General features: G+C 48.4%; 1 protein-coding gene across 1 annotated transcript; it reads right to left on the bottom strand.

Moving 5' to 3' along the window:
- Positions 1-11,854: 11,854 nt before the first annotated feature.
- On the bottom strand, positions 11,855-24,155 carry igsf10 (immunoglobulin superfamily, member 10; the record flags this gene model as incomplete). Its single annotated transcript, XM_084444082.1, has 9 exons — positions 23,947-24,155; positions 23,650-23,779; positions 22,816-23,206; positions 21,228-21,995; positions 18,930-20,855; positions 17,077-18,723; positions 16,030-16,933; positions 13,587-13,953; positions 11,855-13,408 (listed from the first exon to the last, which is right to left on the bottom strand). The coding sequence occupies exons 1-9, from the start codon at positions 24,147-24,149 to the stop codon at positions 11,855-11,857; spliced, it is 7,890 nt and encodes a 2,629-aa protein (XP_084300208.1). The 5' UTR covers positions 24,150-24,155.
- Positions 24,156-27,812: the final 3,657 nt, after the last annotated feature.

Below are 27,812 nucleotides of genomic sequence, written 5' to 3'. Positions count from 1 at the left end.
GGAGCCCAGACTGTTTCCCTCTCTGTTTAAGCTATTATGATGTGATGACAAAGAGATTTGTCGTTGAGTGATGTGATAGTAGCAACCAGAGGCTAACACTATAACTCCGGTAGCAACCGAAGACCCCAGAACCATTATGATCTTATTTTTTCCCTGTGAAGTCACCAGGGTTTTTTAACTGTTGCCTGGTTCTGAGGTCATCACCGTGGGACAGACAGGAGAGAGCAGGTGGTCCCGGACCAGTGATGTCATGATAATCACTGGTGAGCGACTGGGGTGTGAAACATGCCTGTGAGGCTGTTTACAAGGCCTGCTGCAAATTCCATTACAGTGCTAACCCCTTCACAATGTCAGACTGACAATGTCTATTCATAGCTGCTTCTCTGACTTGCTATAGTAAATACTTGTTATAGTAAAGTCTGATTATTCTGCTGTCAACTAACATATACTAAGAGGCACTCCTCATTATCTCTTCCCTAGATGATGTGATGTAAGGACATAGGCCACTGTGGTGCCACCTGCTGGTTGGTTAGGACCATGACATAGATGAGAGCCACTGCACCATTCTTGGTTCTCTGTTTTCAACATGAACCGTTACACGCTGTTACATTTATTCTGTTCTAGTAATCGGATGAACATGTAGACTATACTGACATGTTGATTTTGTTTTATCCAATATAGCACGGATCTCACAGGCTGGCTGTGGTAGAATACATACAGTAGCAGTCCCACTGTCACACAGCAAATATGAAGTGCATTTTAAAATATGAACCCATGTGATTCATGGAAGATTGCTGAAGGCAATGGTCTCCTGGACAGTTTCAATGTCTGTTTCATGGTGCGCTCGGGGCCTGACCGTGAGCCGTCTCACAACTTCATAGTGTTCTGGGTCAGTGTGGCGTGTGCCCTTATACAGGCTTGTAAAAGCAAGATGACTTTGGCTGTGATCAGGGCCTTTATGTCAATGTTTATGGAACCTAGCCTAACATTATTATAGCGGGGAATATGATTGCTACACTTGAGCTGTTGTTTGAGTGAGGGACTATCATCAATATATTCTGACGTTACACACAGTATTCAATGAAGTATGTCTTGACTCTTGTCCAAATAGATACATTTCACAGGACATACCCTTGGCAATCGTATGTGACAGTCATTGCTCTCATTGAATGTAAGGCTGAGCCTTGAAATAAAAACAAGATGTGTGAACCCTTGTAAAATGTCTACTATTGCCTTTGTATTTTCTGCCCTCTGGCACAGAGCAGTATTCAAATGTCTCTTTGGCAAAAGGTGTACTTGAAATGCTCCATGATATCAATACAGACTTGTTTCATTTCTGGCTCCTAATATGTTTGACAGACATGGACTGTTTATATGTAGTGCTCTACAGTACTGAATGAAAAGAAATCTAATTCTTAATACAGGTCCCATGTCCATACATACAAAGAAAAGTAAAAACACACTCCCTTAAATGTGGTTAAAACATTTCATGATTCAAATACACAGGCCTATAGACATAATCAGACTAACACATGGACTTGTTATTAATATTATAGACCTTGACCTCTCATCCCACATCCCGTCCCAACATTCTGTATACCCCCCTTGTCCTAAGGGTAAAAATGACCTGCCTTTACTAAAACCCTGAAATAAAGCAGCTTAATTTAATTTTAAGGCCCATATCAATTTTACATGAAGAAATAACCTGTCATTCATCACAAACTTTGTGAATATCTGGGTTCTCTCTCTTCACAGCACAGAAAGATTGCATTTAATGAAAGATTCTAGCCGACCCCTCCCACCCGGGACACAATCTCTTTGAACCACTGCCCTCTGGCAGGAGGCTGCAGTCCATCAGGACAAAACCTCATGGCTCAAAAACAGTTTCTTCTCGACTGCAACTGGCCTCATCAACAAGGCATGAGACAAACACTGACAGTGTATTTTGTACAATATTGTAAATTATATCGAATTGTATTTACCAGTTTGTTATTGTATCTTGCACTTTGTGTATTGTTATGCACCAACAGACCAAAGCAAATTCCTCATATGTGAAAACTTACGTGGCAATAAAAAAGTTTCGGTTCTGATTTGATCAGTGGACAGCACTCGTTTTTATTACAACACAAAATAAATAAGAATATAAAATAAGATAATATTTCAAAACAAAAACGTTAGAAAAACAGGAAGGGGACAGCGTGGGGGCCTCCGCACCCCGTATCTCTAGCCCTCCCTCCTCTTGGAGGCTGAACCAGGGGTCTCCATAGTCCCCCCATAGAGAATGAATGGCAGCAGTCCCAAATGAATGTAGTAATTCAATGGGGGTGTGGCTGAGTCCATGCCTATAACTCAGCCGAAACGGGTGCAATCCTCTCATGGGTAGGCTCGTTTGATTCTGTGGCCCCAGACGAGTCCAAGGACACCCCTCTCTTGACAGCGGTCACTTGGTTCGACCATGGCGTTCGTGCGTAGGAGTGTGTAGGAGGAGGCCTCAAACCTTGGAGGTGGGCATAACAAAGGCAATGTTTTACTTTTTCTAATATTGGGGTCACAAGGAACAGTCAAATTTCAAGTTAGAGGTTTTTCTTTGCTGTTAAACATAGTGGCAGGTCATTGGAGTGACAGCAGATTTTAATTCCCATTAATAAGACCTGTCCAATCCTCTGCACCAAAATCTACAGAGGTTCAGTTCTCAAACTATGAGTTCCTCTGTGATCTCTCATCTCTCTCCATCATAGTTCTGGAATGCTTCTCCACCTCACCGGCCCCTGAGGCCAGGGCTTCATCATCGCACTGGAAACAATGAGATATCCCTTCACAGAACATGGAAACGGCAGGCTCTAAAAGAAGAAAAAACCATTAGCCCCGGTCTGCTTCCCAGGGGGGCAGAGGAGACGGTATGTACTGTATGACAGCGTGAAATTGTTCCCCAGGCCGTATGGTATGGTGGAATGTGTGGTGAAGGGTCAGGGCCGAAGCGTTGACATTGATCTCTTGCGGTGACATCTGCCGCACCGGAGAGATTCTCTGGGACGACGGAGTCTCTCGACTGCTCGCTGTGCCGTCGCTTCTGATGGACGCCTCGGTGATTCTGATCCGGTTCATCTGTCCAGGCGTCAAGATCAAAGAATAATCACACCCCTTTGCTGTTGAAAAGCCCGCCCCCCGAGAGTAGCCTCAGTCCGCTCCGTCATCACCGCGCTTATTGATAGACCTCTTGTTTTTCCCACAGTACTGAAGTACTTCATTGTCTGACAGTACTACTTCATTGATCACTCTGCCCCTCAGAACCACTTCACGTGCCTCTGGTGTTTGTCCATATGGCCTTGGGGAACCTGATCCAAGTCTCCAATCACCTCTAGGCTGCTAGTAGAAGCCAGTGGGAAACGCACAGCTGTCAGAGAACATCAGCCTCTCTCAAGTGAAGCAGTAGTGCCACGTTGTTGATGTGCATAATCAGGGGTGTGTGAACACGTGCTCCCCTTGGGGCTCAATATCCATAAGCTGCTTTGATGCTTTGATGTGTCTAATCAGGAAGAGGGGGTGACTGGGGACAAGGACACCACAGGAGAGGGGCTGCGATTGGCTCCATCAAACCACCTGGTTGTTATCACAGGACCCTGTGGCACATCTGGAACCAATCAGATCAGAGAAAGTCTATGAAAGTGCTTCCTGTACCCCAGGGCAAAAGACTAGGAGATATGGTCCCATTAAAACACATACTCAAGGACTGGATTTAGTTCCCTTAAGGTGTTTCCACAATTAAGACCCATCAGAGCTGTATTTGCTTACTGAGAAATGTGGCCCAATTATACCTGAAGGTTGCCTGGTTTGCACTGTATGGTTCTCTTTAGATAAAGTGAGTTTGACCAGTTAATCTTGAAATACAGTGTATCTTTGGTGTCATTCCCCAGTTCCCACAGAGGACCTGAGAGGCACTTATCTGGGGATCCCCAACCCAGGAATGAGGAGCTTGGGTCAGGCTGCGGAAAGATGAATCTCTCCCTTGTGTCTGGAAGGTGGAGGTGTGGATTCTAGAACGTCAACGTGAAATTCCAACATCACTGCAGATTCATAGAGACACTGATCCACGAACAAGTGTGTGTGTGTGTGTGTGTGTGTGTGTTTGAATACAGGATATGGTTTTACACCCAAAAGCCCGTGCTGGAATATAGCCCAAACTATAAGTATGGTCTACTGTGCCTTTTTCCTGTATTGAATTTCACTGTTTGTGATGTTCATAGCTTTCAAGAAATAACATATTTTATCCCACATGTCCATGGCAGCAGTGGAGTAATAACCAACACTGACTTTGGCCAACATCTCGTCAACTTCTCCTGGGCTCCAATTTTCCATGTTCAGACAGAGTTTTCGGAACGTTCTAGAGTTTGAAAAAAAAAAGTTGGATATCGTGTGGTGAGGAATTCCTGCCACAGATCAGAAATATGTCTTGTTGGTCTCCATCCACTATCCACTCTGTTAGACACTCCCCCACCTTGAATTCTCACTTAGCTCTAAGTGAGAAATACCCCCCACTCACTGCCCAGCCCTGGCTCAGGTACAGTATCTGCATCAGCCTGCATGGCTAAGCGACTCTAGGTGTCCCTGTGCGTAGGTAGAGTGATTGGGTTACATGGGGAGCCGTGTGTCTAAGTATAATCTGTTTAGTTGGAAAAACCTTATTAAATACAAAAATCTGCTTGGTTTTTAAAATCATGCACGGGTCAGCTCCTGTTCCTCTATCTGGTTTCATCCAACTCAAATGCTTCAACCAGGGTTACTAGAGGAGCAGCTAGGGGTGACTGCACGGTCCCATTCAGAACCAGGGTTACTAGAGGAGCAGCTAGGGGTGACTGCACGGTCCCATTCAGAACCAGGGTTACTAGAGGAGCAGCTAGGGGTGACTGCACGGTCCCATTTAGAACCAGGGTTACTAGAGGTGAAGCTAGGGGTGACTGCACGGTCCCATTTAGAACCAGGGTTACTAGAGGAGCAGCTAGGGGTGACTGCACGGTCCCATTCAGAACCAGGGTTACTAGAGGAGTAGCTAGGGGTGACTGCACGGTCCCATTCAGAACCAGGGTTACTAGAGGAGTAGCTAGGGGTGACTGCCCTGTCCCATTCAGAACCAGGGTTACTAGAGGAGTAGCTAGGGGTGACTGCACGGTCCCATTCAGAACCAGGGTTACTAGAGGAGTAGCTAGGGGTGACTGCACGGTCCCATTCAGAACCAGGGTTACTAGAGGAGCAGCTAGGGGTGACTGCCCTGTCCCATTCAGAACCAGGGTTACTAGAGGAGCAGCTAGGAGTGACTGCACGGTCCCATTCAGAACCAGGGTTACTAGAGGAGCAGCTAGGGGTGACTGCACGGTCCCATTCAGAACCAGGGTTACTAGAGGAGCAGCTAGGGGTGACTGCACGGTCCCATTCAGAACCAGGGTTACTAGAGGAGCAGCTAGGGGTGACTGCACGTTCCCATTTAGAACCAGGGTTACTAGAGGAGCAGCTAGGGGTGACTGCACGGTCCCATTCAGAACCAGGGTTACTAGAGGAGCAGCTAGGGGTGACTGCACGTTCCCATTCAGAACCAGGGTTACTAGAGGAGTAGCTAGGGGTGACTGCACGGTCCCATTCAGAACCAGGGTTACTAGAGGAGTAGCTAGGGGTGACTGCACGGTCCCATTCAGAACCAGGGTTACTAGAGGAGTAGCTAGGGGTGACTGCACGGTCCCATTCAGAACCAGGGTTACTAGAGGAGCAGCTAGGGGTGACTGCCCTGTCCCATTCAGAACCAGGGTTACTAGAGGAGCAGCTAGGAGTGACTGCACGGTCCCATTCAGAACCAGGGTTACTAGAGGAGCAGCTAGGGGTGACTGCCCTGTCCCATTCAGAACCAGGGTTACTAGAGGAGCAGCTAGGAGTGACTGCACGGTCCCATTCAGAACCAGGGTTACTAGAGGAGCAGCTAGGGGTGACTGCACGGTCCCATTCAGAACCAGGGTTACTAGAGGAGCAGCTAGGGGTGACTGCACGGTCCCATTCAGAACCAGGGTTACTAGAGGAGCAGCTAGGGGTGACTGCACGGTCCCATTCAGAACCAGGGTTACTAGAGGAGCAGCTAGGGGTGACTGCACGGTCCCATTCAGAACCAGGGTTACTAGAGGAGTAGCTAGGGGTGACTGCACGTTCCCATTCAGAACCAGGGTTACTAGAGGAGTAGCTAGGGGTGACTGCACGGTCCAATTCAGAACCAGTGCATTTGTCCAGGCTGTTTTCTCCTTCAAAGCACCCATCAGGGGAATTCAGTGCCACAATCAATTAGAGAGTCCTCAACCTTCTACTCATTTAAATGTAGTATTAAGAAATGGCTCCTGGAGAACCAGCAGTGGGGGGGGGGGGGGGGGTTATGTGTTTGTTACTGTATGGAGTAAGTTTTAGGTCAGGTGGACTACTCTGCTATGTTTTATGTACTGTGTGTTTGTAATTGTGTATTGTGAATAATGTATTGTGATTTTTTTTAAATTCTGCCATCAACGTGACAAGGGACTACAGATGAAAATTCGCCTGTTGGCTATATCTGGCATATTTACACTTATGTATGTATTTATTTTAATATATATTAATATGTGCTGTCCCTATTTTAAATAAATAAACAAACAATAAATAAACCCCCTGAATGAGGTCTGAGTGATTAATCAGCTTGACAGACTGGCTGCCATAACAAACCCCTGGTCTTTGGCCGAGCCGAGGCCGGATATTACACATTCTATTTTGTAGAAATTGACAGAGTTTCAAAGGAGTCAAGCTGATGGGAGTGAAGTGACAATGAGAAGGACATGAGAGGGTGGTCTGACATGGGATCTGTGCTCACGGCAGGAGCTCCCAGAGTCACAAAACAAACCGGTCCTTGGTTCTGTGGCGATAATGAGCAATAACATTCCCCATGAAGAACAACAGAAACCATATGCTTTTCACCCACTGTTAAATGATTCATCCTCAGTTACTGTATGATATCAGTATCAGAAAAGTATAGTACACCATACCGTAGATAAGAGGTTGAGGACAGTAAATGACCAGTCTCACCAGATATAGAGGGGATGTACTGGGGTCAGAGGTTAGGTCGGGATGATGTCATCGGGTCAGTGCTCAGGTCGGGATGATGAGAGGTTGCCCAGGGTTCAACTCATCCATCACACACCATCCAGGGGCTTCAGCTAGGGACCAGAATAGAAAAATAAACAGCAGTGGGATCACACAGGAGGGCCGCTGTGGAGAGAGGCCCCTTATAGCCAGCCTTTGGTGTGCCGTCCCCGGGACCAGGGGTCTGGCTGTGGCCCACTCTGGAGGCGGACGCTCCAGCGGGAGGCTGCGTCAGATAGCGGAAAAAGGGGGAAGAGCAGTGGGGGTCTTTGGGTAATGCAGAGGCCAGTGGGGTCTTGGTAGGGGGCTGGGGGAGAGCCTGTCGGGGGGCTTCGGGATGATGGTGACAGGGTGCCCAGTGGCAGACTGTTTGATCCTGGACAGACTGGGAGGGCTGGTTTTCCACATGCTCAGAGGTGACAGGGCAGGGTGGTGTTTTTTTTTTTATCGAGCTCATCAACTGGAAAAGCAAACCTGTCTTCCATCCAACTCATTCCCACAGCATGGTTCTGTTGCTTCGGTTTCTCAAGTAGCTTTGTAGCTTTACCTTTTATAGGGTTCGCTGGTACTTACAGGGTTTAAGAAGGTTCACAGGCATGTGTGAACACCCACACACACACACACACACACACACACACACACACACACACACACACACACACACACACACACACACACACACACACATCCTTTCAGAGGTTTGTTGTAAAATCATTTTTAAAACAGAGGTTATTTGACATAGACCCTTCTCTCCATGACACTCCGGGGAAAGGGAACAGATGGGGGAATCACATGTTTAAGTTCTCCCACAAATACACCAGTCAACGGAAGATAAACTATACAGTTGCTCCTCCAACATGAACCCCCAAACCAGAACTGGAATAATATACAAATGCTCCAGCATCATATGTAGCCGTTGCCTTAGATGATGAATGTGCTTGCACAATGAATTACCACATAAAGTTAGGTTATGTGTTTAGGGCGCCACTTTGGCACACCAGTTAATTGCATTTGATTGTCTCCATCGTTCACATATGCAAGCAGTTTCTCCGTGGCACAGATCAGTGTCCCACATTCCTTAGTTTATAGAAGACAATTCCCTCATTCCCCAACCTAGTCTGGGACATACCTTACTGGCCAGGACTGGCTCTTGTCTACAGTGGGTAACAAGCGCAAATGTATAATAGATTCATAGGTTTAAAGAAGTAGAACATCCACACTTCAGCGCTCAGCTGTGATGTGCTGTGTTAAGGGCTGCTAAAGCAGGGCTGTTAAGAGAACGGTAGTCAAGTAATTATCCCCTGTTTAACAGGAGCCAGTGACACATTTACAGGCCAACTCCATGCTCCAGGGCCTGGCAGGGGGCTACCGGGTGACTCCATGCTCCAGGGCCTGGCAGGGGGCCACCGGGTGACTCCATGCTCCAGGGCCTGGCAGGGGGCCACCGGGTGACTCCATGCTCCAGGGCCTGGCAGGGGGCCACCGGGTGACTCCATGCTCCAGGGCCTGGCAGGGGGCCACCGGGTGACTCCATGCTCCAGGGCCTGGCAGGGGGCCACCGGGTGACTCCATGCTCCAGGGCCTGGCAGGGGGCCACCGGGTGACTCCATGCTCCAGGGCCTGGCAGGGGGCCACCGGGTGACTCCATGCTCCAGGGCCTGGCAGGGGGCCACCGGGTGACTCCATGCTCCAGGGCCTGGCAGGGGGCCACCGGGTGACTCCATGCTCCAGGGCCTGGCAGGGGGCCACCGGGTGACTCCATGCTCCAGGGCCTGGCAGGGGGCCACCGGGTGCTCTCTGATTCGTCTGCAAGGTGAGTTCCCAGAGAAGGAAGGAGGGGTGAAGGGGGCCTGCTGAGAGCGATGGGAAGAGGATCAATCCCCTAGCAGCTGATGAGATGAGAAGCTCCTAGCAGGTCGGCAGGTTTTCTGTCCAGGCTGTTTTGATATGCTGGTCATACTCAGCTGTAGTGACGGCATTAAGAGTGGAGATAAGACTAATCATTCTACTGTAGTATCGGCCTTTAGAGTGGAGTTAGGACTGGTCATACTTACAGCTGTAGTGACGACATTAATAGTGGAGGTAAGACTGGTCATACTACAGCTGCAGTGACGACATTGAGAGTTGAGGTAAACCTGAAGTGAACAGGAGCTGGAAACTGTAATTGCTGCAAATTACTGAAATAGTTTCCAGTTGTTAGGGCTTATAACTAATGGAATATTCAATCTTAATGACCCCCGTTTTAAAATGATTGTTTTGACCCATTTCTCTGTTAGGAGAGACGGAGCTGGACAGAGGGGACGCTGAGCAGAAGCTAGACATTCTGCTGTAGACAGGAGAGTGTGTGGTCTCATCTAACTCTCATCCTGGCATGCAGTAGACATCTAACTGGCATGTTTCTGAATATACAGTAACAAGCCACTGACAAACTCACACAGCAATTTTCGTGGTAATGTAATAAATCATTTTTGGTAGGCCAAAATCTTGACATGAACATTTCTATTGTTGATCATAAAGCAATCAGTTGTTCTGCTCACTCCATGCTTGTCCTTCAGAATGTCAGAGAATGACACATTGCCTAAGGATTGCATTAACCAAAATAGTTTCTGATGCCCGTACATGTTTAATGTCTATGCTGCAGACATGTTTCAGTAATCCTTATTGAGTAGAGTGGCCATAGATTAAATACAAGTTTGCCACAATTGATTCTATTCAATTTGGAGGGAGAATAGGAACACAAGAGGAAGCTTCATTGTGTGTGCATATGCATGTGTTTTTGTGCATGTGTGTACGTGTGTGTGTTAAGTGTCTAGTATGCAACACTATAACCAGATAATCGAATAACCTGAAGCAGTAAAATCAGTGTATTATCGCTTAGTATGCAACACTATAACCAGATAATCGAAGAACCTGAAGCAGTAAAATCAGAGTGTATTATCGCTTACAAACAAACGTCTCTGAGGAGATTTGGATGGAGCAGGGCTGTTTTCACAGCTGGAGAGTTTAAACTGCGCGCTTGAACAGAAGCATGTCAGCCTTGTCCCTTGGCAGGGCACAGAGGCGTTGATCCTTATGACCTACAACAGCACAGCACTAAAGCAGCTCGAGGACAAAGACCCCAGAGACTCCAACAACCTCAGAGAATATTCCAGAGTCCCATACTGCCTCATAATTGAGATTTAAGAAAAAAATCTAGCACATGCCATGGACCCCAATGCCTCAGCCCACCTCAAAATAAACACAAATACATGTAAGGCAGCCTCATAATGGACAAAATTCATCCTTAGCTAGCCCCAGAGCCACCAACATGCAGCATACAGTATACCAGAGCCTCCAACATAGAAGCAACTTCCCGCTGAGGCCCCAACCTAGGTGCACCTACTCCCAGTGCCCCCCCCAACCTCGTAGTAATCCTGAGAAATGCTGCCCGTTCACCCCCGGGAGTCAGGTGCTTGGGAAGTGGTTCGTATGGCCCCCACACTCCAGAATGGCCCCTTTACCCCAGAATGGCCCCACAGCAAACATTAGCTCTTGACTGCAATTCAAAAAACGCTTAGACCTCAGTCGTGCCTTGGGAGCTCTCCAGATTGACATTCTAAAGCCAGGAGAACAACAAAATGGAAGACAAAAAAAGACATTCCACTGTTGGTTTAATTTCTATCCTGGGTATCACAAAATGCATCTATACATTACCATAATGTAAGTATTTGCTACAAAAGGCATGAATATATTCTTACATAAATGGAATAATGTGTACATGTATTCACTCTGAACTAGTTTCATGTACTATGCCTTTGATTATTAGACACCCATGCCAGTGGTAATACACACCAAGGCAGAGGATGCACTTGTATTCTGTTCAGCATACTGTAAGCACACCATGAGAAGGGAAAATGAACAAAGCAATTAGATAAAAATTAACTTGCTCTTTAAAATAAACCAAATATAGAGATGTGGAAATAAGCTATATTCTGATCCAGTGTAAAAATTATATGAATAACCATATTATACATTTTATGTATGTTCTGATGGTTTAAAACTGTGTTGAGATCTGTCTTGAAAGGTTTAATATCTGATGGATAGAAGGGAACCCCATAATATGAGTCTTTCTGTCTGTCTTTCATCGTTGCCGTTCGGTCACAAAACCCTCAGTCATGAGACATACAGTAAGCCTTTTGGCTGGGTCTGTAGGGAACTGGAACCCACAGGGAGAGTTTCTCTTTCTGTGTCACTTCCTCTTTCTCGTATTCTCTCTCTTACCGTGGGCTGTAATACTATCTGTATTTGCAGCACTTTCTGTTCAAAACACTCACGCTGTAGCCACTACTGTGTATGTTTCAAAAACAGTCCAAATGAGAACCATTCCTTAGTTTCCAGACCTCTGACTCCAATGTTATAATAGGAATAATGCCTCATTATTCCCAGTTTTCCTGGCAAAGAACAGATCCTCTTCTGTACAGTCTCTCTGTTTATCCTCCTCTCTTCCTCCCCATCCTCTCATTAGTTCAGTTCTGTCACTCGGTCAGTAGAGATGAGATACGCTGTACTGTGGTCAAACATTTCCACATTTTCCAATTCTCACAATGAGTGGAAAAGTCTCTTTTTTTTTTTACATTATAGGAGACACTACAAAGACCACTGGAACAGGTCTTGCGTGTCTGTTCATAGTTTATATACTGGCTTATCCATACTCTCCCACAACGAGGGTGGTGCCTCACAGCACCCTCATGTACGTGACCCTTGAGTCTGTGCCAAGGTGGTTCTTGGCCAGGCACTTGTAGGTGCCGGAGTCTGAGGCTGTGGGCCTCTGGATGACGAGGGTACCCTGGGGGTGCAGCAGCTCGCTGCCCCTTGGCCGGCCTTGGCCCGCCGTGGAGAGCACCGAGCGGTCCGGCAGCTCCCAGGTGATCTCCGGCTTGGGGATCCCGATGGCGACACAGTTTAGCTGGAGGGGCATCCCTGCCACTGCCCTCATAGTGGGAGGAGGCCCCGTGGTGATGCGGGGAGGGTAAGCAATGATGATGACGGGGACGGTGAGAACAGCCTCCCCGGCGTCGTTCCTCGCCCGGCAGATGTAGTTCCCCCGGTCGTGGTGGGTGGTGTCTCTGACCACCAGGGTCCCGTTCTCCATCAGCTGGTAGCGCCCGAGGACTTGGGGCTGGGCCAGGCTGTGGCCCCCAGGGACCGTCCAGTAGATGCTCGGTCTGGGGCTCCCGTCAGTCAGGCAGTGGAGGAAGAGTGGTTCCCCAGACACACTGCGTATGATGCCCCTGGGCCGCGTGAGGATGTAGGGCTTCTGGCCCACCTCCAGGATGACCAGCTTCTCGATGTACCCCACGGAGTTCTTGGCAGAGCAGCGGTATCTCCCAGCATCCTCCTTACTGGGGTTGTAGATGACAAAGGTCCCGTCGTTGCTCAGGTGGTGACGGGAGCTGCTGTCTGCGCTGGCAGCGGCGAAGCGCGTCCCATTAGGTAGCAGCCAGGCGATCTCAGGGGCGGGGTAGCCGTCCGCCGAGCAGTTGAGGACGGCCGTCTTCCCTGTGCGGGTCACGATGCGCTCGTTGAAGGGGTTCCTGAAGATGGGCCGCCTGAGCATGCTCGTGACCTCCAGCTGCACCGCCATCACCGCCTCCCCGCCGTCGTTCCTCGCCACACAGATGAACTCGGCCGCGTCCGTCGGGCGGACGTTCCGGATCTCCAGGGTGCCGTTGCGGTGGACGCTGATCCTGCTGCCAAAGTATGGCGCTGCCAGGAAAATGTTGTCCGGCATTATCCAGGTGATTGCGGGCGGAGGGTCTCCCTCGGCCTTGCAGTCGATGAATTTCCTGGAGTATTTGACCGCGGTGTCCTTCACCACCGTCCTGTTCTGGTAGTAGCCATTGATCACCGGCGGGTTCCCGTCGATGTCCAGCTTGTAGACCTTTCTGTCGTCCCCCGCGGCGTTGCGAGCCATACACACGTACTCCCCGGCGTCCACCAGCTTCATGTCCCTGATGTCCAGTGAGCCGTTCACGTGCATCAGGTAGCGCTCGTTGGAGGCGGCGATCATGTCGTTGGTGGGCAGCATCCACAGGATCTTGGGCTTGGGCTCTCCCGCCGCCTCACAGTCGAAGCGGATGTTTCCGCCGGGCACCACCTTGGCGTAGGTCCTGCTGGGCATTCGTATCCGGGGGGCGGCCGTGACAACGGTGATGTGTACGTGCATTTCGTCCTTCCCCAGCTGATTCTCTGCATAGCAAGTGTAATCTCCTTCCTCTGACATTCCCACCTGGAGGAAGACAAGACAATGAACTTGTGAAGATTGGAGGAGACAAATACCGCTTTTGCTTATGCTTTTGTACTGTTAAAAGAGAATATGTTTTGACATTTAAAGCTAATACTGTATGTAAGATTTAATGGAATGCGTGCATCTGTTTGCATCTGGTTCACGTGGTTTCCATACACACCTGGTTGAGGTAGAGTGTCCCGTTGTCAAACAGGATGTAACGTTTGGAGCGCCCTCCTCCACCACTACTGTCTGACTGCAGGGCACTGTTGACCAGCGTGCCGTCTGGGAGACCCCAGGAGATCTCCGGCTCGGGGGCTCCAGACGCCTTACAGTCCACCTTCAGGTCATTCCCGTAGGGTACTTGCTTCTTACCGTACGTTTTGGGCTCGATCTTGGCCGGCTTCATGGAAACAGTGACCTTCATCAGCTGCAGGTCGTCCCCCACCTTGCTACGCGCCACACATAGGTAGTCCCCCGCGTCCTTGTCACTAACTGCGTTGATGACCAGCGTCCCGTTGTCCAGGACCTGGATCCTGCTGCCCATTCTGGAGGAGGAGGAAAGCATATTTGTATAAGCATAATGAACGACAATAAAGCATGACGAGAGTGGAGTGATGAGAGAAAAAGAGGAACAAGAAAGTATGTGGTATAATTTCTCTGGATTGTCATTAATAATATATATTCTGTGGAAATGTGCCATATATGTACTGTATAACTTAGACTGGGGAATTTTAGCTGTTTTAATTTAAAATTCTGTGGAGTCAGCGGCAAATCATGTCATCGCATGTACAGTAAACTGTAATGAGTTTTCCTCTTGTGGAGTTTATATGCTGCTGCTTTAAATTTCTTTTCGTCTCCATAAAACACACAGTGACTAGGCCAGCCAGTCTAAAAACAGATTAACAGAAACATATTTCACTTGTGTCTGCCTTTATCAAGGCCGCTGGCAATGGCTCACAATAAGGATTTGTTCCTACTGTTGCAGAAAATAATAAAACATTCAATAATAAAACATGCAACAGTTGCCCAGGAGACTTTCATATTGGTTCAAACAGGGCAAGGAACAGGAGAAAAAGAAAAAAAAGAACTTCACACTGACTGTGATTGTTTACATAAACCCACCTAATGGAAAACTGTAGGTGTGAGAAAAATTATTTCACCAAGGGCCCAGTGGGGAGTGAGTCAGCAATTGTGGTTTTCTTAAAGCCCAGTTTTGTATTTGCCAGTGTATTACTCAGGCCTTCGCTCATTGATCAGCTGTTGCATGCAGAAGAGTTGCTGTGCGGGATGTCAAATTAATTGTCAGGAGCAATATAAAGCTCAGGGTTGGGATGCCAAGGTTCCTGTGGTACTCTCGTCTTCCTCTCTTTCTATCTCGGGCTGAGTTAGACTCATTCAAGATTTGAAGAACTGCCATCTCTGCATATTATGTAAGCCTTGTTATAAGGGCAAATGGCCCAGTGTGTACTCTTGTCTAGTGTTGAGGCCTTTTCATGACTACTGGTTATGGAGAGGAGATGGAGAGACTGGCTGGGGTAACTGTATTAAGTTTCACCACAAGATATGTCTTTTAAAGATATCAGATTCTATGAGTTCATCTGAAGTCTACTTGACTATTGTTGTCCATGGACAGATCAGTGCACATTTACATGCATACTTTTTTTTATCTAAGGCAATAGCACCGATAACGCTATCTTATGTGCTGTCTGAATGATTTGTGGATGTGTTGCATGTACATTTAAATGTATGAACTGAAATAAAGTAGCCAAATAAAAAACCTAACAGAAATATTTTTGTCATAAGACTGTGCAACCATAATCATAATCTAAATACAAAAATAGCAACACACAAAACCACAAAACCCAAATCCACTGTTACTGTAAGATTGAAAAGAAAGTATCACAAATCTTGAAAAAACAACCCTTTTCTTCAAATTGTTCCTCCAAGTTTAAGTTCAGAAGTTTTAAAGAACCAGTTTCTATTCTAATAGATTCTTTAACCCATTTCCGTTGGGAGCCAATCTGACTTGATTTAGTGTTAAATCTATGTGCTCAAGAAGCTCAGTATCTCATTCTGTCTCCTCTGATTTGAAGTGCAGGGGTTTGACTAATGCTCAGATAAAAACACTGACACCTTAATTCTATACCTCAGGGGCGTCACCTGTAGGGTCAATGCAGGAAACTGGAAATGAGGGAAAATGGAAACTTGAGATCAGAACTTTATAATGAAAACAGGATAGTTCTACTATATAAATAATGTTGCATTTTTCTGCATGATGTGTTCAATCTTGGCCCAAAAGATGAAGTACCCTACGATTCAAAGAATGGTTTTATTTGAAAGGTCTCTCTGCTTTCAATCCATTTTCCACTTCCAGATTTTAGGTGCTCAGTGCATTATTGGAGTTACTGTAGGTGCTCAGTGCATGATTGGAGACTGCACGAAGTGAGGCCTGTGCTGAAATAGCAGTGATTGCTCCCTTTCTCTCAAGAAGGGAAACTCAACTAGCTGAGGAGAGACCACTATAAAAAGACAACTGCATTGTCCTGAGTTCATAACTGTGATTCTTCGCATGTTTTTTGCCTGTCTGGTGAGCATGTGACTGTGTTTGTGTGCTTCTGTACCTGTGTAACTGGTCTACCAAAGCTTTGGAGGGCAATCTCCAGATGATCTTGGGTACGGGGTCTCCGATGGCTGAACAGTTGAGTCTCAGCTGGTCTCCGTACCACAGCACTGTCTTGCGCTGGGACGTCTCCACGATCTGAGGCGCCGTCTCCCTTTTCTCCACCGCCAGCGTCACCACTCTGCGCTCCGAGCCCGTGGAGCTGGTAGCTATGCACTCGTACTTTCCGCTGTCCGTAGTGGCCACATCTTCCAGGTGGAGGGTCCCGTTCTCAAACAATGACACCCTGGGGTCTGCAGAGGGCCTATGGAGTCGGATCACAGAGCCGTCAAACAGCACCCAGTGGACGGTGGGCTGGGGGTTGCCCTGGCCTGTACAGGGCAGCCATAGGTTCTGGCCCACACGAGCCTTCACCTGCAGCCGTTTCTCCTCCAGGATTCCAGGAGGCGCTGCCACCACCTGAAGTCTGACTGTGGCTGTGTCAGCACCTGCTGTGTTACTAGCTATACACTTGTAGTGGCCCCGGTCATAAACAGTCACCTGCTGGATGACAAGGGTGCCCTCTGGGGTCACCCACACCCTACCCTGGTCGGAGTGATGCCCCCTGACCTGGGTACGGTTGGCCAGGATCCAGGACACCAGGGGTGTGGGCCGGCCCTCGGCCTTGCATTTCATCTCCACCGTCCTTCCTGAGTGGGATTTGATCTCTCTCATCTTGGGCTCCAGGATGCGGGAGGGGTAGGCCACCACAGAGAGGGTGATCAGGAGCTTATCGGATCCCTGCTTGTTTTCCGCCAGGCACAGGTACTGGCCACGATCTTTGATATTGGCATTCTGGATGGACAACGTGCCGTTCCTGAACACCTCAAACTTGCCCATCCTTCCCTTGATGGTTATTGTGCTCCCTGAAAAGAGCGAGGGGAGGGAGGGAGAGAAAGTGAGAAAGAGTGGGAGAAGGAGAGAGAGACAGAAACAGAGAGAGAGACAGAGAAATCAACAAATACAGTTCACGAGGCTACGATTAGACAGAATATCATGCATAGCCTACCTGTGCTTGAGGAGAAACGTCTCCAGCTGATAGTAGGCTCAGGGTTGCCCACTGCCTCACAGGGCAGGAAGGCATCAGAATTAGACAGCACTGTGAAGCTGGCAGCATTGCCCCCCACTATCCTGGGCTTGCTGGGTGTGTCTTCTGTGGAGGGCTCAAAACCCACAATGTTAGGCGTGGTGGTGTCATATCCGGTGATGAGGTTGTAAGCTTTCGAGATGGCGTTGTCTATGTCCTTGTCTTTCTCGGGGATTGGTGTGTTGGTGTGGCCATGCTCGGCTGTGAGAACAGTCAGGGTGTCAAAGGTGAGAGTCTCCTCTGGACCTCCCCTGGATCTGTTACTAGACCCGGTGGGTCTTCTGATCACAGGCCTCTGTGTGGGGCGACGGCCATTTCTGTCATTGGAGCTCACTGTGACGGTGTTGCTGTGGACTCTGGTCCGGGATGTAGTATAAGGCCATGATGTGGTGTAAGGCCGGTATGTGGTGGTTGGATAGGGTGTAGCTGAGGTGGTTTGGGGTCTGCTCATAGTGTAGTCCCTCCAGTCCTCAAGGTAGGGGTCTGTAGTGGTCTCCTCCTCATAGGTCGGGTAAGTGGATACAGTCACTGCTGACCTCTCAGCCTCTCTGGAGGGCGTGTACAAAGGCCTGGACACAGACACAGTTCTCTGGGGCATTGTAGTGGTCTCCATGGTGGACTCTGTGGTGATCTCCATGGTAGTAGTCGCTTCTGTTGTGGTGGTAGAAGCTTTGGTGGTTGTCTTGGGTTTCCTGAAAGGTCTCTTGCCCTTGAAGCCTCTTCTTCTCAGCCAGTCTGATCCTCCTCCATTGGGTCTCCGATTCCCTCCAAATCGGCGAGAGGGGTACCCTCCAGACCCCCCCTGCTCAGACCCGGAGGAGGAGGCCTCGTCAGGCTCCTCTCTGGGTGCAGGCTTGGCTGTGGGTGGGGAGGGGATGGTCTGAGTCTCTGGGGATGACTCTGTGGTGGTAGACGTGGAATAGTAAGAGGGGGTTGTGGTCTCTGGTTTGGGGCTAGGCCTCGGTGTGGTCGAGACCTGGGGCTCAAAGTCAGAGGAGGAATCTCCATAGTCTTCGTCCGAGGAACCGTCTGTGTTTTTTCCCTGTTCACCCGGTTGCGATGGATACTCGGTCACTGGTTCGGACAGAGACTCAACTATGGGCAATGCAGTCGTAGGTGCGACCGTCGTTGGACTCTCTGTGGTGGTAGATGGCTTGACTGGCCTGCGTAGTCGGTCCAGGATTTCCTTCTTCCTGTCCTTGCCACCAAACAGCCTGTCCCAAGGGATCCGACCACGGACCACCTTGGAGGCAGCTGTGGTGCTGGTTGAGGATGTGGTCTGAACTGTTGTGCTCATGTAGGGGTCTGACGTTGGGTCTGCTTCTGGGTCATCGGCAGAGGTGATGTAGCCACCGGACACCTCCGCCCTGGACTGGGACGGGGTAGGATGGGGCCGGGGGGTGGAAGGGGTGGAGTATCTGTGGGTGACAGTGGGAGTGTCCAGTGTTGTGGTGACAAGGCTCTCTATCCTCTGTAGAGAAGAGCTTGGGACATTAGGAGAGGTTGTTGGTGCGACGCCTCCCCGATCACCTGTCCTCCTCTTGCCATCCTCAACACACTCACCACAGTCTGAAAAAGAATGATAAAAGTCATGAGGATATTTCAAATAATGAAATCACTACACCAATCCCTGACTATGGCTTTAAATCAACACATAAAAACAAACCTGACATAAGCCTGTCAACATGATATCTCAAAGTAGCTATCACAGCCATTCAGCAGTGATAAACAAAACTATCCTGACTTGTGCCAGTGTTGAGCCTACTGTACTGTACCTGTGCTCAGCTCCACTCTGTAAGGCACTGTGGCATTGCCTTGCTTCTTCAGCGAGGGCTTTTTAAGCTTGTCCAGGAAGGACTGAATGTCTGTGATCCTGTTGGGCTTGATGATCCTCCTCCGGGTAGGGATGGTTCTCCGACGGCCCCCACCGCGTCCTCCCTTCTTGGGGGGGATGATGTGTATCTGCTGACGGGAGATGATCGTGGAGCCCGCAGGCAGGCGGTGGGACTTGATCCTCTGGGTGGTGTGGAAGGTGATCTCATCCTGCTGCCTCTCGGTGGTAGTCACGGCCGTGAAGGTGGTCTGGCTGTCCGGGTCAGTGGAAGTGTGGACTATGGGGTCTGTCACAGGGCCCGGTCCGTCCATCATGGGGGTGACGTTGGGGTATGTAAGGAAGGTCACGGCCACTCCGGTGGAGGTCTCTGGCTCCTCAGGGGATTCTCCAGAGAACAGGAGCTGCATCTCGTCTGTGGTGTTGGTCACGGTAAGGCGCAGGGTGACAGGGCGCTTCAGAGGCCAGCTGGTACTTCTCTCCAGAGCAATGGACTCACTGGTCTCTCCAGATTTACTAGACTCAATGGAGCTGGGGCTGACTGTGTGGTCTGAAATGGTCTCGTATGTTGTGAATGCATCATTTTGATTCTCCCTGAAGTGCCCTGGGCTGTAGGTGAATGTGGACTTGATGGGTGTAGCATCTGACCGAGTTTGTGACTCAGTTGTCAGTGTGTCTGTGTTTTCTGTTGTTACTGTTAAACTATTCTGATGGTCGTCTGGACTCCCTGTGGTCGCCATGATACTGGTTTGACTGTTTTGTGTTGTTGCCATGGCATAACTCTGATCGTTCTCCGTGGTTGCCACGGATTGAGTCTGACTGTAGAATTGTTGCGTGCTTGCAGTGTCACTAACTGTACTGTCATTGTTTTCTTTAGTTGCCTTGACACTGCTGGGGAACACAATTAGCCCATCCTCAGACAGACCTTCCCCTGAACCTATCTCACCATCTCCAGATAGCCCATATCCGTCTCTGTCTTTCTCACTCTCAGTCTTGTTCGGGGTTCCACCTTGGGCCTTTTTCATCAACTCTGCAATTTTCTGGGGGTCAACTTTCCTGGAGGTTTTGTCAAAGACCCTCCTGTTGCTAAACACCCGCCTGCTGCTGACAGGGCCCCTCCTCCTGCCCTCCAGCCTGCCCCCGGAGCCTCGGCCCTGGGAAGCTCTGAGCCTGGGGTAGGGCCGGTCTGAGGTGATGGTCCTGGACTCCTGGCTGGTTCTGTCACTGAGTCTTGAGGAGGGGATCTCACTGAGTGAAACCCCAGCCTCCTCCTCCATATTGGTGTCAACCTCCACCTCCACCCCTGAGCCCTCACCCTCAGCCACCATCCCCATCTCCGATCCCTGACCTGTGACAGTCACCTGGGAAACCAGCATGTCCACCCCCAGGTAATTAGCCGCGAGGCACCTATAAAACCCTCTGTCCCTGCTAGTTAGTTTCTCTATTCCCAGGGTTCCATTCTTATACAGCTTCCTGTTCCCATAAGACCTGTCCAACACCGTGTTGTCAGGTAGTATCCACTGGACCGAGGCCTCAGGGCTGCCTGTGGAGCCACAGTCCATTATCAAGCTCTTGCCCAGGGGCCGTGAGACTTGGATACCGTTGACCTCTGCCTCCTCCACGTCAGGTGATAGCACCATGATCCTGAAACTGAGCACGTCTGCGTCCAGGTAGTTGGTGGCGATGCAGCGGTAGAGTCCGGTGTCGGAACTGTCTGCTCCCCGGAGAGTGAGCCTCCCATCAGCTGTGATGACTATCTTGTGGTCCTCGCTGATGTAAGGGGCCCGGACCTTGGTGCCATCTGCCAGGATCCACTCCACAGAGGGCTTGGGCAGTCCCAGGGTCTGGCAGATCAGCTCTGCAACCCCACCTGGAAGACAAATGGGTAACACTTTATAATAATGATCAGTTATAAGGCATTTATAAAACATTTGTTAATAATGAACTAATCATTAACAGATCATTTATAAACATGTGTAAATGATTCATAAATGACTTGTAAATATACTAGTTAAACATTCACAAATGATCGGTAGATGATTTATAAAATATTTAATAATAATGAGCTAATCATTAACAGATCATTTATAAACATGTGTAAATGATTCATAAATGATTTATCGACAAATGTCATTATAATGTAGTTGCTACTGGGGGAGTGTCAAACAGAGACCATTCCCAACATTATTAGTGTTGGTACAGATGAGGTAGTATGCTAGACTGGTTCACGTTCAGTACCTACCTGTGAGGACGGAGTGCTCAGTCTTGGTCAGGTTGTCCCGTTTGATCATGGTCCAGCTGTACCGGTCCTTCTTGGGTGCCCTGTTCTCCACTCGAAGGTTGACAACAGACTGGTACTTAATATGCAGGGTGGAGAACGTGGTTGTAGCGCGGTCCAGCTGAAAGCTGATCTCTCCCTGCATCAACCATCCAGGCGTGGCCTTGATCTCAGCCTCAATGTTAGTGTGGATGTCCTCGTGTCCCTTCTCTGGCCTGACCTGGATGTAGCTGTAGACCATCTCAGGGCTCCTGGCCACCATCAGGCCTCTCTCCAGCCGCATGGCTGTATCGCTGTAGGTTGCCAGTATACGCCACAGCTGCTGGATGTGCTCATAGTCTATGTTACAGACCAGAGACGTGGCTATGCTAGCAGTTAGCATGGTGACGTTGTTCTCCCCCTCCTCCACCAATGTGAGAGACAGGTCCTCCATGGCCGAAGGCCTTTGGACGGTGCAGGTGAGGCTGGCGTCGTTGTGAAACTCGTCGGTCAGGTTCATCTGCAGGGAGCCGATGGGGGCGATGAAGTCCCGAGGGGAGACAGGAGTGTAGTCGCCCTCCTCCAGGCTGATGTTCCTCTGCTTTAGCTGGGGCTGGATCCAAGGCTTGGAGCAGGTGAAAGCACCTCCAGGGAGCTGAGCCAGGATCATGCCTCGGGAGTGGGCTGGGCTTTCACAGACTGGACAGAACTGGCCTCTGGCATACTTCCTGTCCCGCTTGCATTTTAGCACACCTGGGAAATATTGAAACCATAACTGAGTTCACATTGTGTCTGAGAGACAGACAGAGAGAGAGATCCAATATATTGTACAACATAAAAATGCACTGTATTAATCTGAAAACCAATACCATATTGTACCTGCTTGAAGGATGAATGCAATGAATTTGCAATACATTTTCTTATCTGTGCAAAAGTTGCACTTTGCTTATCTGTGATTGTGTACATCAAATCGAACAAGAGATAAACTGAATTGACTTGACTACTCAGTTTCTGAATCATGAATATAAAGTTGGTTCCTCTTTATTTTGCCACTACCATTTCATCTCCTGCTGGGACTGAGGGGGAGATTATCCCTAAAACAACTGTGCAGAGACCTGTCTTCAGTTTTTCAGATTTATCTGTCTCCACTGCAGCGTTCTTTTCTCGTTGGATTCCATCCCGTGCAACATTAGTTCCCAGGAAAATGGTCCTCTCTGCCTCGTGGTGTGAGGGATACATACTGTATCTGTAGGTTTCCACCAGATGGGTCCTGTGCTTGGTCTAAATCCTACCATTACCTTATGATCCGTTTCATGTACAGTAAAACTACCAGCATTCCTGTTACATGTTATAAAACACCTTAATTATTTCACTCAATGGATGATTCCCCTCAGTCATATTGTGTTACATGGATTGCATGAACCACTTCCAATATTCCCTTAGTGTATAGCAAGTGTTGTGTAGCAGTGTGAAGGTCAAATGGCTGAAAGTAAAATCAAGGGTACAGTATCCGATATAACCATGCAGTTACAGAAACCCCCTAAGACTGTAGAGCGATCCAACCCAGTGCCACCTGTGTTTCTCTGCGCCCACATGGGAAACCAGTCCATGTGGCAGCCACAGTCCCAGGGGTTGCCGTGGAGGAAGACGTTCTCCAGCTGGGTGCAGCCGGAGAAGATGTCTGCAGGCAGGCTGGTGAGGGCGTTGTCGGACAGGTGGATGCTCCTGACGGAGGACACCTTGAACACCTGGCTGTGCCTCAGCGTGACAAAGGTGTCTGGATGGAGCTGCTGGAGCCGGTTACCCTCCAGGTGCACCAGCTGCAGGGCGGTCAGACCATAGAAGGCCTCAGGGTTAATGAACTCAATGTGGTTGTGGTCCATGTGGAGTCTGGCCAGGCTCTGCAGGCCTCTGAACGTCTCCTTGTTGATCTCCTTCACCTGGTTATAGCTCATTTTCAGGACCTGAGGGCATAGAGTTAAAGGTGAGATTAATGGGTTGCGTTAGAGTCAAAGTGTGCACTAACAACCACTATGGTCTTGTAAAGCAGCAGGGCTTAACGCGAGGGTAGGTTAACTCATCTGGGAGTGCTTCCAGATATCAGATGTTGTGAAAGGTACAACCCAGGGTAAATCAAAGCTGCGGTAAAGAAATGCTGTCCAATATTATTTATGAATCCTCCACCCCCCAAAGCCCTTCTAAACCTCAGGGCCTTCAAATGTCTGTGAAAAGAAAAGCACATAGACTATAATCACATGATCACTAGGAACAAAGCCTGTGTCATTTATAAATTGATGTCCTGATAGGTGCGACTTTTCTCTGACAACCGGCATGACTCCTCAAACCTCACATCCTAACAATAACAGGTGATTCATCTTTGCCAAAGGATGCTTGACCGTCCATGTACCTGTAAGGACTTGAGGTCTTGAAAGGCCCCGTCTTCAATTCTGTGGATGGTGTTGCTGTGAAGCATTAGCAGTTCCAGGTGTTCCAGCCCAGACAGATCCATCTCCTTTAGTGCAGTTATACTGTTATACCTGGAGATGGAATTAAAATAATCAGAACACAACTCTAACCAGTGTGCACACTGACAACCATAGAGTATACGACAACAAGGGTTGAAAACTCTTTCCATTCCTCCTGGAGACGAAGGGAGAGAGAAGAGAAGGGGGGGGGGGGGGGGGGGGAGACCTATCCGCCTCACCCTAGGTTAATTCGTTCCACAGCCGGCTGGATCTGGCCTGGTATTGCGGTCAGGTATCTGAAAGTGCAGTGAACTTCGCTGGGAACGTAGCACGCGCATGATTTGGGGCATGCGCTACTTCTCTGTAGCAGAGAGGCCAAGACAAACAGAACCTTCAGCAGCCACCGCCACAGGTATGAGGGGCCACCGGCACACACACTCATTCTGGAGAGGGAGGGGGGCTTCGCACACAGTCACGGTTGAGGTGGGGCTACGTCTCCTTTCCTCTCATTAATGAAGACCTGGGAGCTGAGAAGAAGGACATGGAAACAGGGATGAGCTCAATGGTCAGGCTTGATAAACTTCTCAAATAAGACTGTGTGGCAAGTGAACAATAATGTGGAGGATAAACAGACAAAGGGGAGAGAGTGGGAGAGAGAGAGGGGGAGAAAGAGAGAGGGAAGGGGTAGAGAGTTTTAGGAGTCTATGTCAGACAAAAAAGAACAGAGTAAGAGATGAAGGATGAGTTTGAGACATTGTTGTTCAGTGTTATGAAATACCTTTTAGGTAAAAAAGAAAAGAAAAAACGTCTTATTTGAACGGCTACCGTTTCTTCTCTTCAACATAAGGTGCACAGGCTTCAAGACCAACTGGAAATGTCAAGATGAGTTAAAGCAGGCTACTGTTGGAATTTATTCTCGTATTGAAGTTACATTTTCCAGTGGAAAATAAACACTTAATCTAGACAAGTGATATGTAAAATGAGGACATTAGGCTAACGCATTTCCCCCTTTTAGGTACATTCGTCATTCTTTTCAATAGTAGCCTAGTTTATGTTTAGGCCTAATGAATTACAGTGCCTCATAGGCTAAGATATAACGCACATCACCACACAGGCGTATTCGGCAGGTGAAGGGAAATCATGCGCATGCAATGTCTTTCTTGCAACTTGCAGTGGATTCGAGGCGCAGCCAACATCAATTTAAACGGCCCTCTAAGATTAACTTTTTTGGGGGAACTCACTGCACCGATTAATAAAAATACAGTAAATTTATTGAAACTCCTCTTACTGTACTTCAGTCTCACGAAGAGTGTGAATCGCAAATAATCCCCATCCTGAAAATAGAGATCCTTGAGGTGAGTCGAGTGTCTAATTAGGCTACAGAATTTAGAGAAGAATCCTGCGGAATTCAAATTAGTCCTGTGTTAGCCTGATTCAAGTCCAGCCTGTCTAAAGTGCAGACAAGTATGATGTGGGCTACAGAAGGATGAGTTGCATGAATGATTAGTTCCCACCCACTCGCACCTCCCCTAGAATATCCTTGCTCCCCCCCGTTATTTCCCTGTCAGTGGATCATGAATGCCATGCCGCCTCGCACCTCTGCCGCTCGCAACTGCGCGTCGCTAATTGCAGCAGCTGCTCGCGCCACACAGGCGCTAACCGCTGTAGCTTACTAGCCTATAGGCTACTGTATGGGAAAAGGTTGCAAAAAAACACATCTCTAGGACGTTATAGTTGGGGTCTTCAATAGGTAATAATGATGATGAGCTGATAAAAGTATGAATAATAATAATAATAATAATAATAACAATATAAATAATAATAATAATAATAATAATAATATGATGATGATGATTATTATTTAACCATGAATTTAGCCGTTCGTTATCCTGCAGTTTTCCTTGTATTCTCTTACCCGGGTGAGCTCAGCATTCCACCACTTCCTTTATCCCCCACAATTGCAGTCATATGCTGTTAGAGAAGCTGGCGTGTGTTGGACTGTCATCAATGCGAGCCTGCAGGCTGTAGGCTACCCATCTTTTCACCTGGCCGACTATCAATGGAGACGGATCGTCTTGGGAAGGTGAGACAGATAACAGGTGCAGTCAATTAGTGGATGCGCTGTAGGTCGCACAGTGATGGAGGACAGAGACTGACTGTAACATTTCACTGTAGAGAGCACAAAAGGCTAAGTGAGGACAACCGTATCGACTTTTAGTTCCAGCAAAAACGAAATGTATTTAATCTATTGAATCGCTATACACAGAGCGAATTTCATAACAATTTCTCTCTGGACTGGACGAAACTAATTTCGCTCTGGACTGGACGAAACTTTAGCCCATGTATTTCTATCGAACGCCGACTGCCCCACCGGGGAAACGACTGTCTCCCGAAAAACGACTGCCCTGCCGGGCCTGGTCCCCGGACGGGTTAGGGTTAGATGTAGCCTATGTTTCTCTCTCGTATAGGTGGAGATAAAGGAGCACCTGAATGAAACTAGGCTGGCGTTTTAGCCTTACACAAAAGAGACTGGCTTTCCATGGGTCCTGTTTGTTTGTGACTTTGTGGGGACAGCCTGAGCCAGAATATCTTAGTCAGTCGACACCACAGAAAACCCTCAGGAAGCGACTGCTACAACATAGCTAAGCCCTACCATGTGTACCATTAAATTCACAAACATAATTCTCTCTCCAAGCAGCTCAACACAAAACTGCTGACACACACGCACACACACACACACACACACACAATACACCCCTTTATGTGGATAAGGGAAGATTTTGTGGAGAGTAATTGCAGATTGAATGACAATATTGCTGCATTGGCATACAATATGGCCATGTCCATAGCTCCAGACAGTGGAGAAGAGACAGAGAGTGGAAAATAACATGCAATGGATTTTGGATGGCGAGATACCCCCTTAGATGTATGTGTGTGTGTATGTGTGTGTGTGTGTGTGTGTGTGTGTGTGTGTGTGAGCGTGTTTGTATTTGTGCAAGCAAGTCTTTGTGTGTGTGTGTGTGTGTGTGTTTCAGCAAGTCTGTTTGTTTGAGCGTGTGTATGTGTGTGTGTGTGTGTGTGTGTGTGTGTGCGCTATCCATCATCACTGACCCATGATGATGTCAAGGAGCGGCTGGTATGCTCTAATGAACATGTTTTTGTTTACCCCACCACATCTGGAGGCCACATCCCCATAGACACGCCCGCCTCGCAGTGTGTACCACCTCATCAACCCCACCACCAGTATTGTCATCGCTGAAATAATCCAATGAAAGCTCATTGCTATCTCATGGGTCATAACACTCACTTGTGAGTGGAAACACAACATACTTGCATGTTTTCACACCTGCTTCCCCACAAAGCCTAGTGACCCTGATCATCCCAAGTCACCATTAACCTGTGTTTACCCAGGCCTCTCTGAGTGGGCGGGGGGGAACTCTGGTGGGGGGGGGGGGGGGTGAAGGGATGAGATATTAATCCTCCCCTGGCAGGTGAAAGGTCAAACCTGTGCGTTCGGCCAGACCTGCGGTATCCCATCCGTGGACACAAACACACCGTCTGAGGCATAGGAAGGTCAGTGTGGTCTACAGCAATTCTGCACGGCCAAAAGGATTCTGGGCAAAAGGTTTCATTGCTGAATGTTTGAGTGTCTCTCCTGTGTTCTTCTTATTGAGAAGGCATGGCTAAGGAGTCATTACACAGAACCAAAACAGACGGCTTGATCCTGGTACCAGAATATGATACTCCCAGGATTGTTTGGAATGGATAGTCATGCTTTTATTCAATCCATCCTTGGTTCTTAGAAAATTGTCCTCCCTTCAAATCCAAACATTAAATTGTAGCGATTAGAGGTAGAGAGTGCAGGGCTAAGGAGAGGGGGGGAGAGAAAGAGAGAGAGGGCGGTGAGCTGAGAAATTCAGGGTTGTTGTTTTTGTTGTTGTTGTTGTGTGTGTGTGTGTGTGTGTTTGTGTTTGTGTATGTGTGTATTTGCATGGGGGAGCGCCTGTTCTTTTTCTGTGTGTGTGTGTGTGTGTGTGTGTGTGTGTGTGTGTGTGTGTGTGTGTGTGTGTATTTGCATGGGGGAGCGCTTGTTCTTTTTCTGTGT

The sequence above is a fragment of the Borostomias antarcticus genome (assembly GCF_949987555.1).
Source record: "Borostomias antarcticus genome assembly, chromosome: 1".
Lineage (NCBI taxonomy): Eukaryota > Metazoa > Chordata > Actinopteri > Stomiiformes > Stomiidae > Borostomias > Borostomias antarcticus.
The sequence above is the reverse complement of the archived record's forward strand: the minus strand, read 5'-3'. Positions and strand labels throughout refer to the sequence as shown.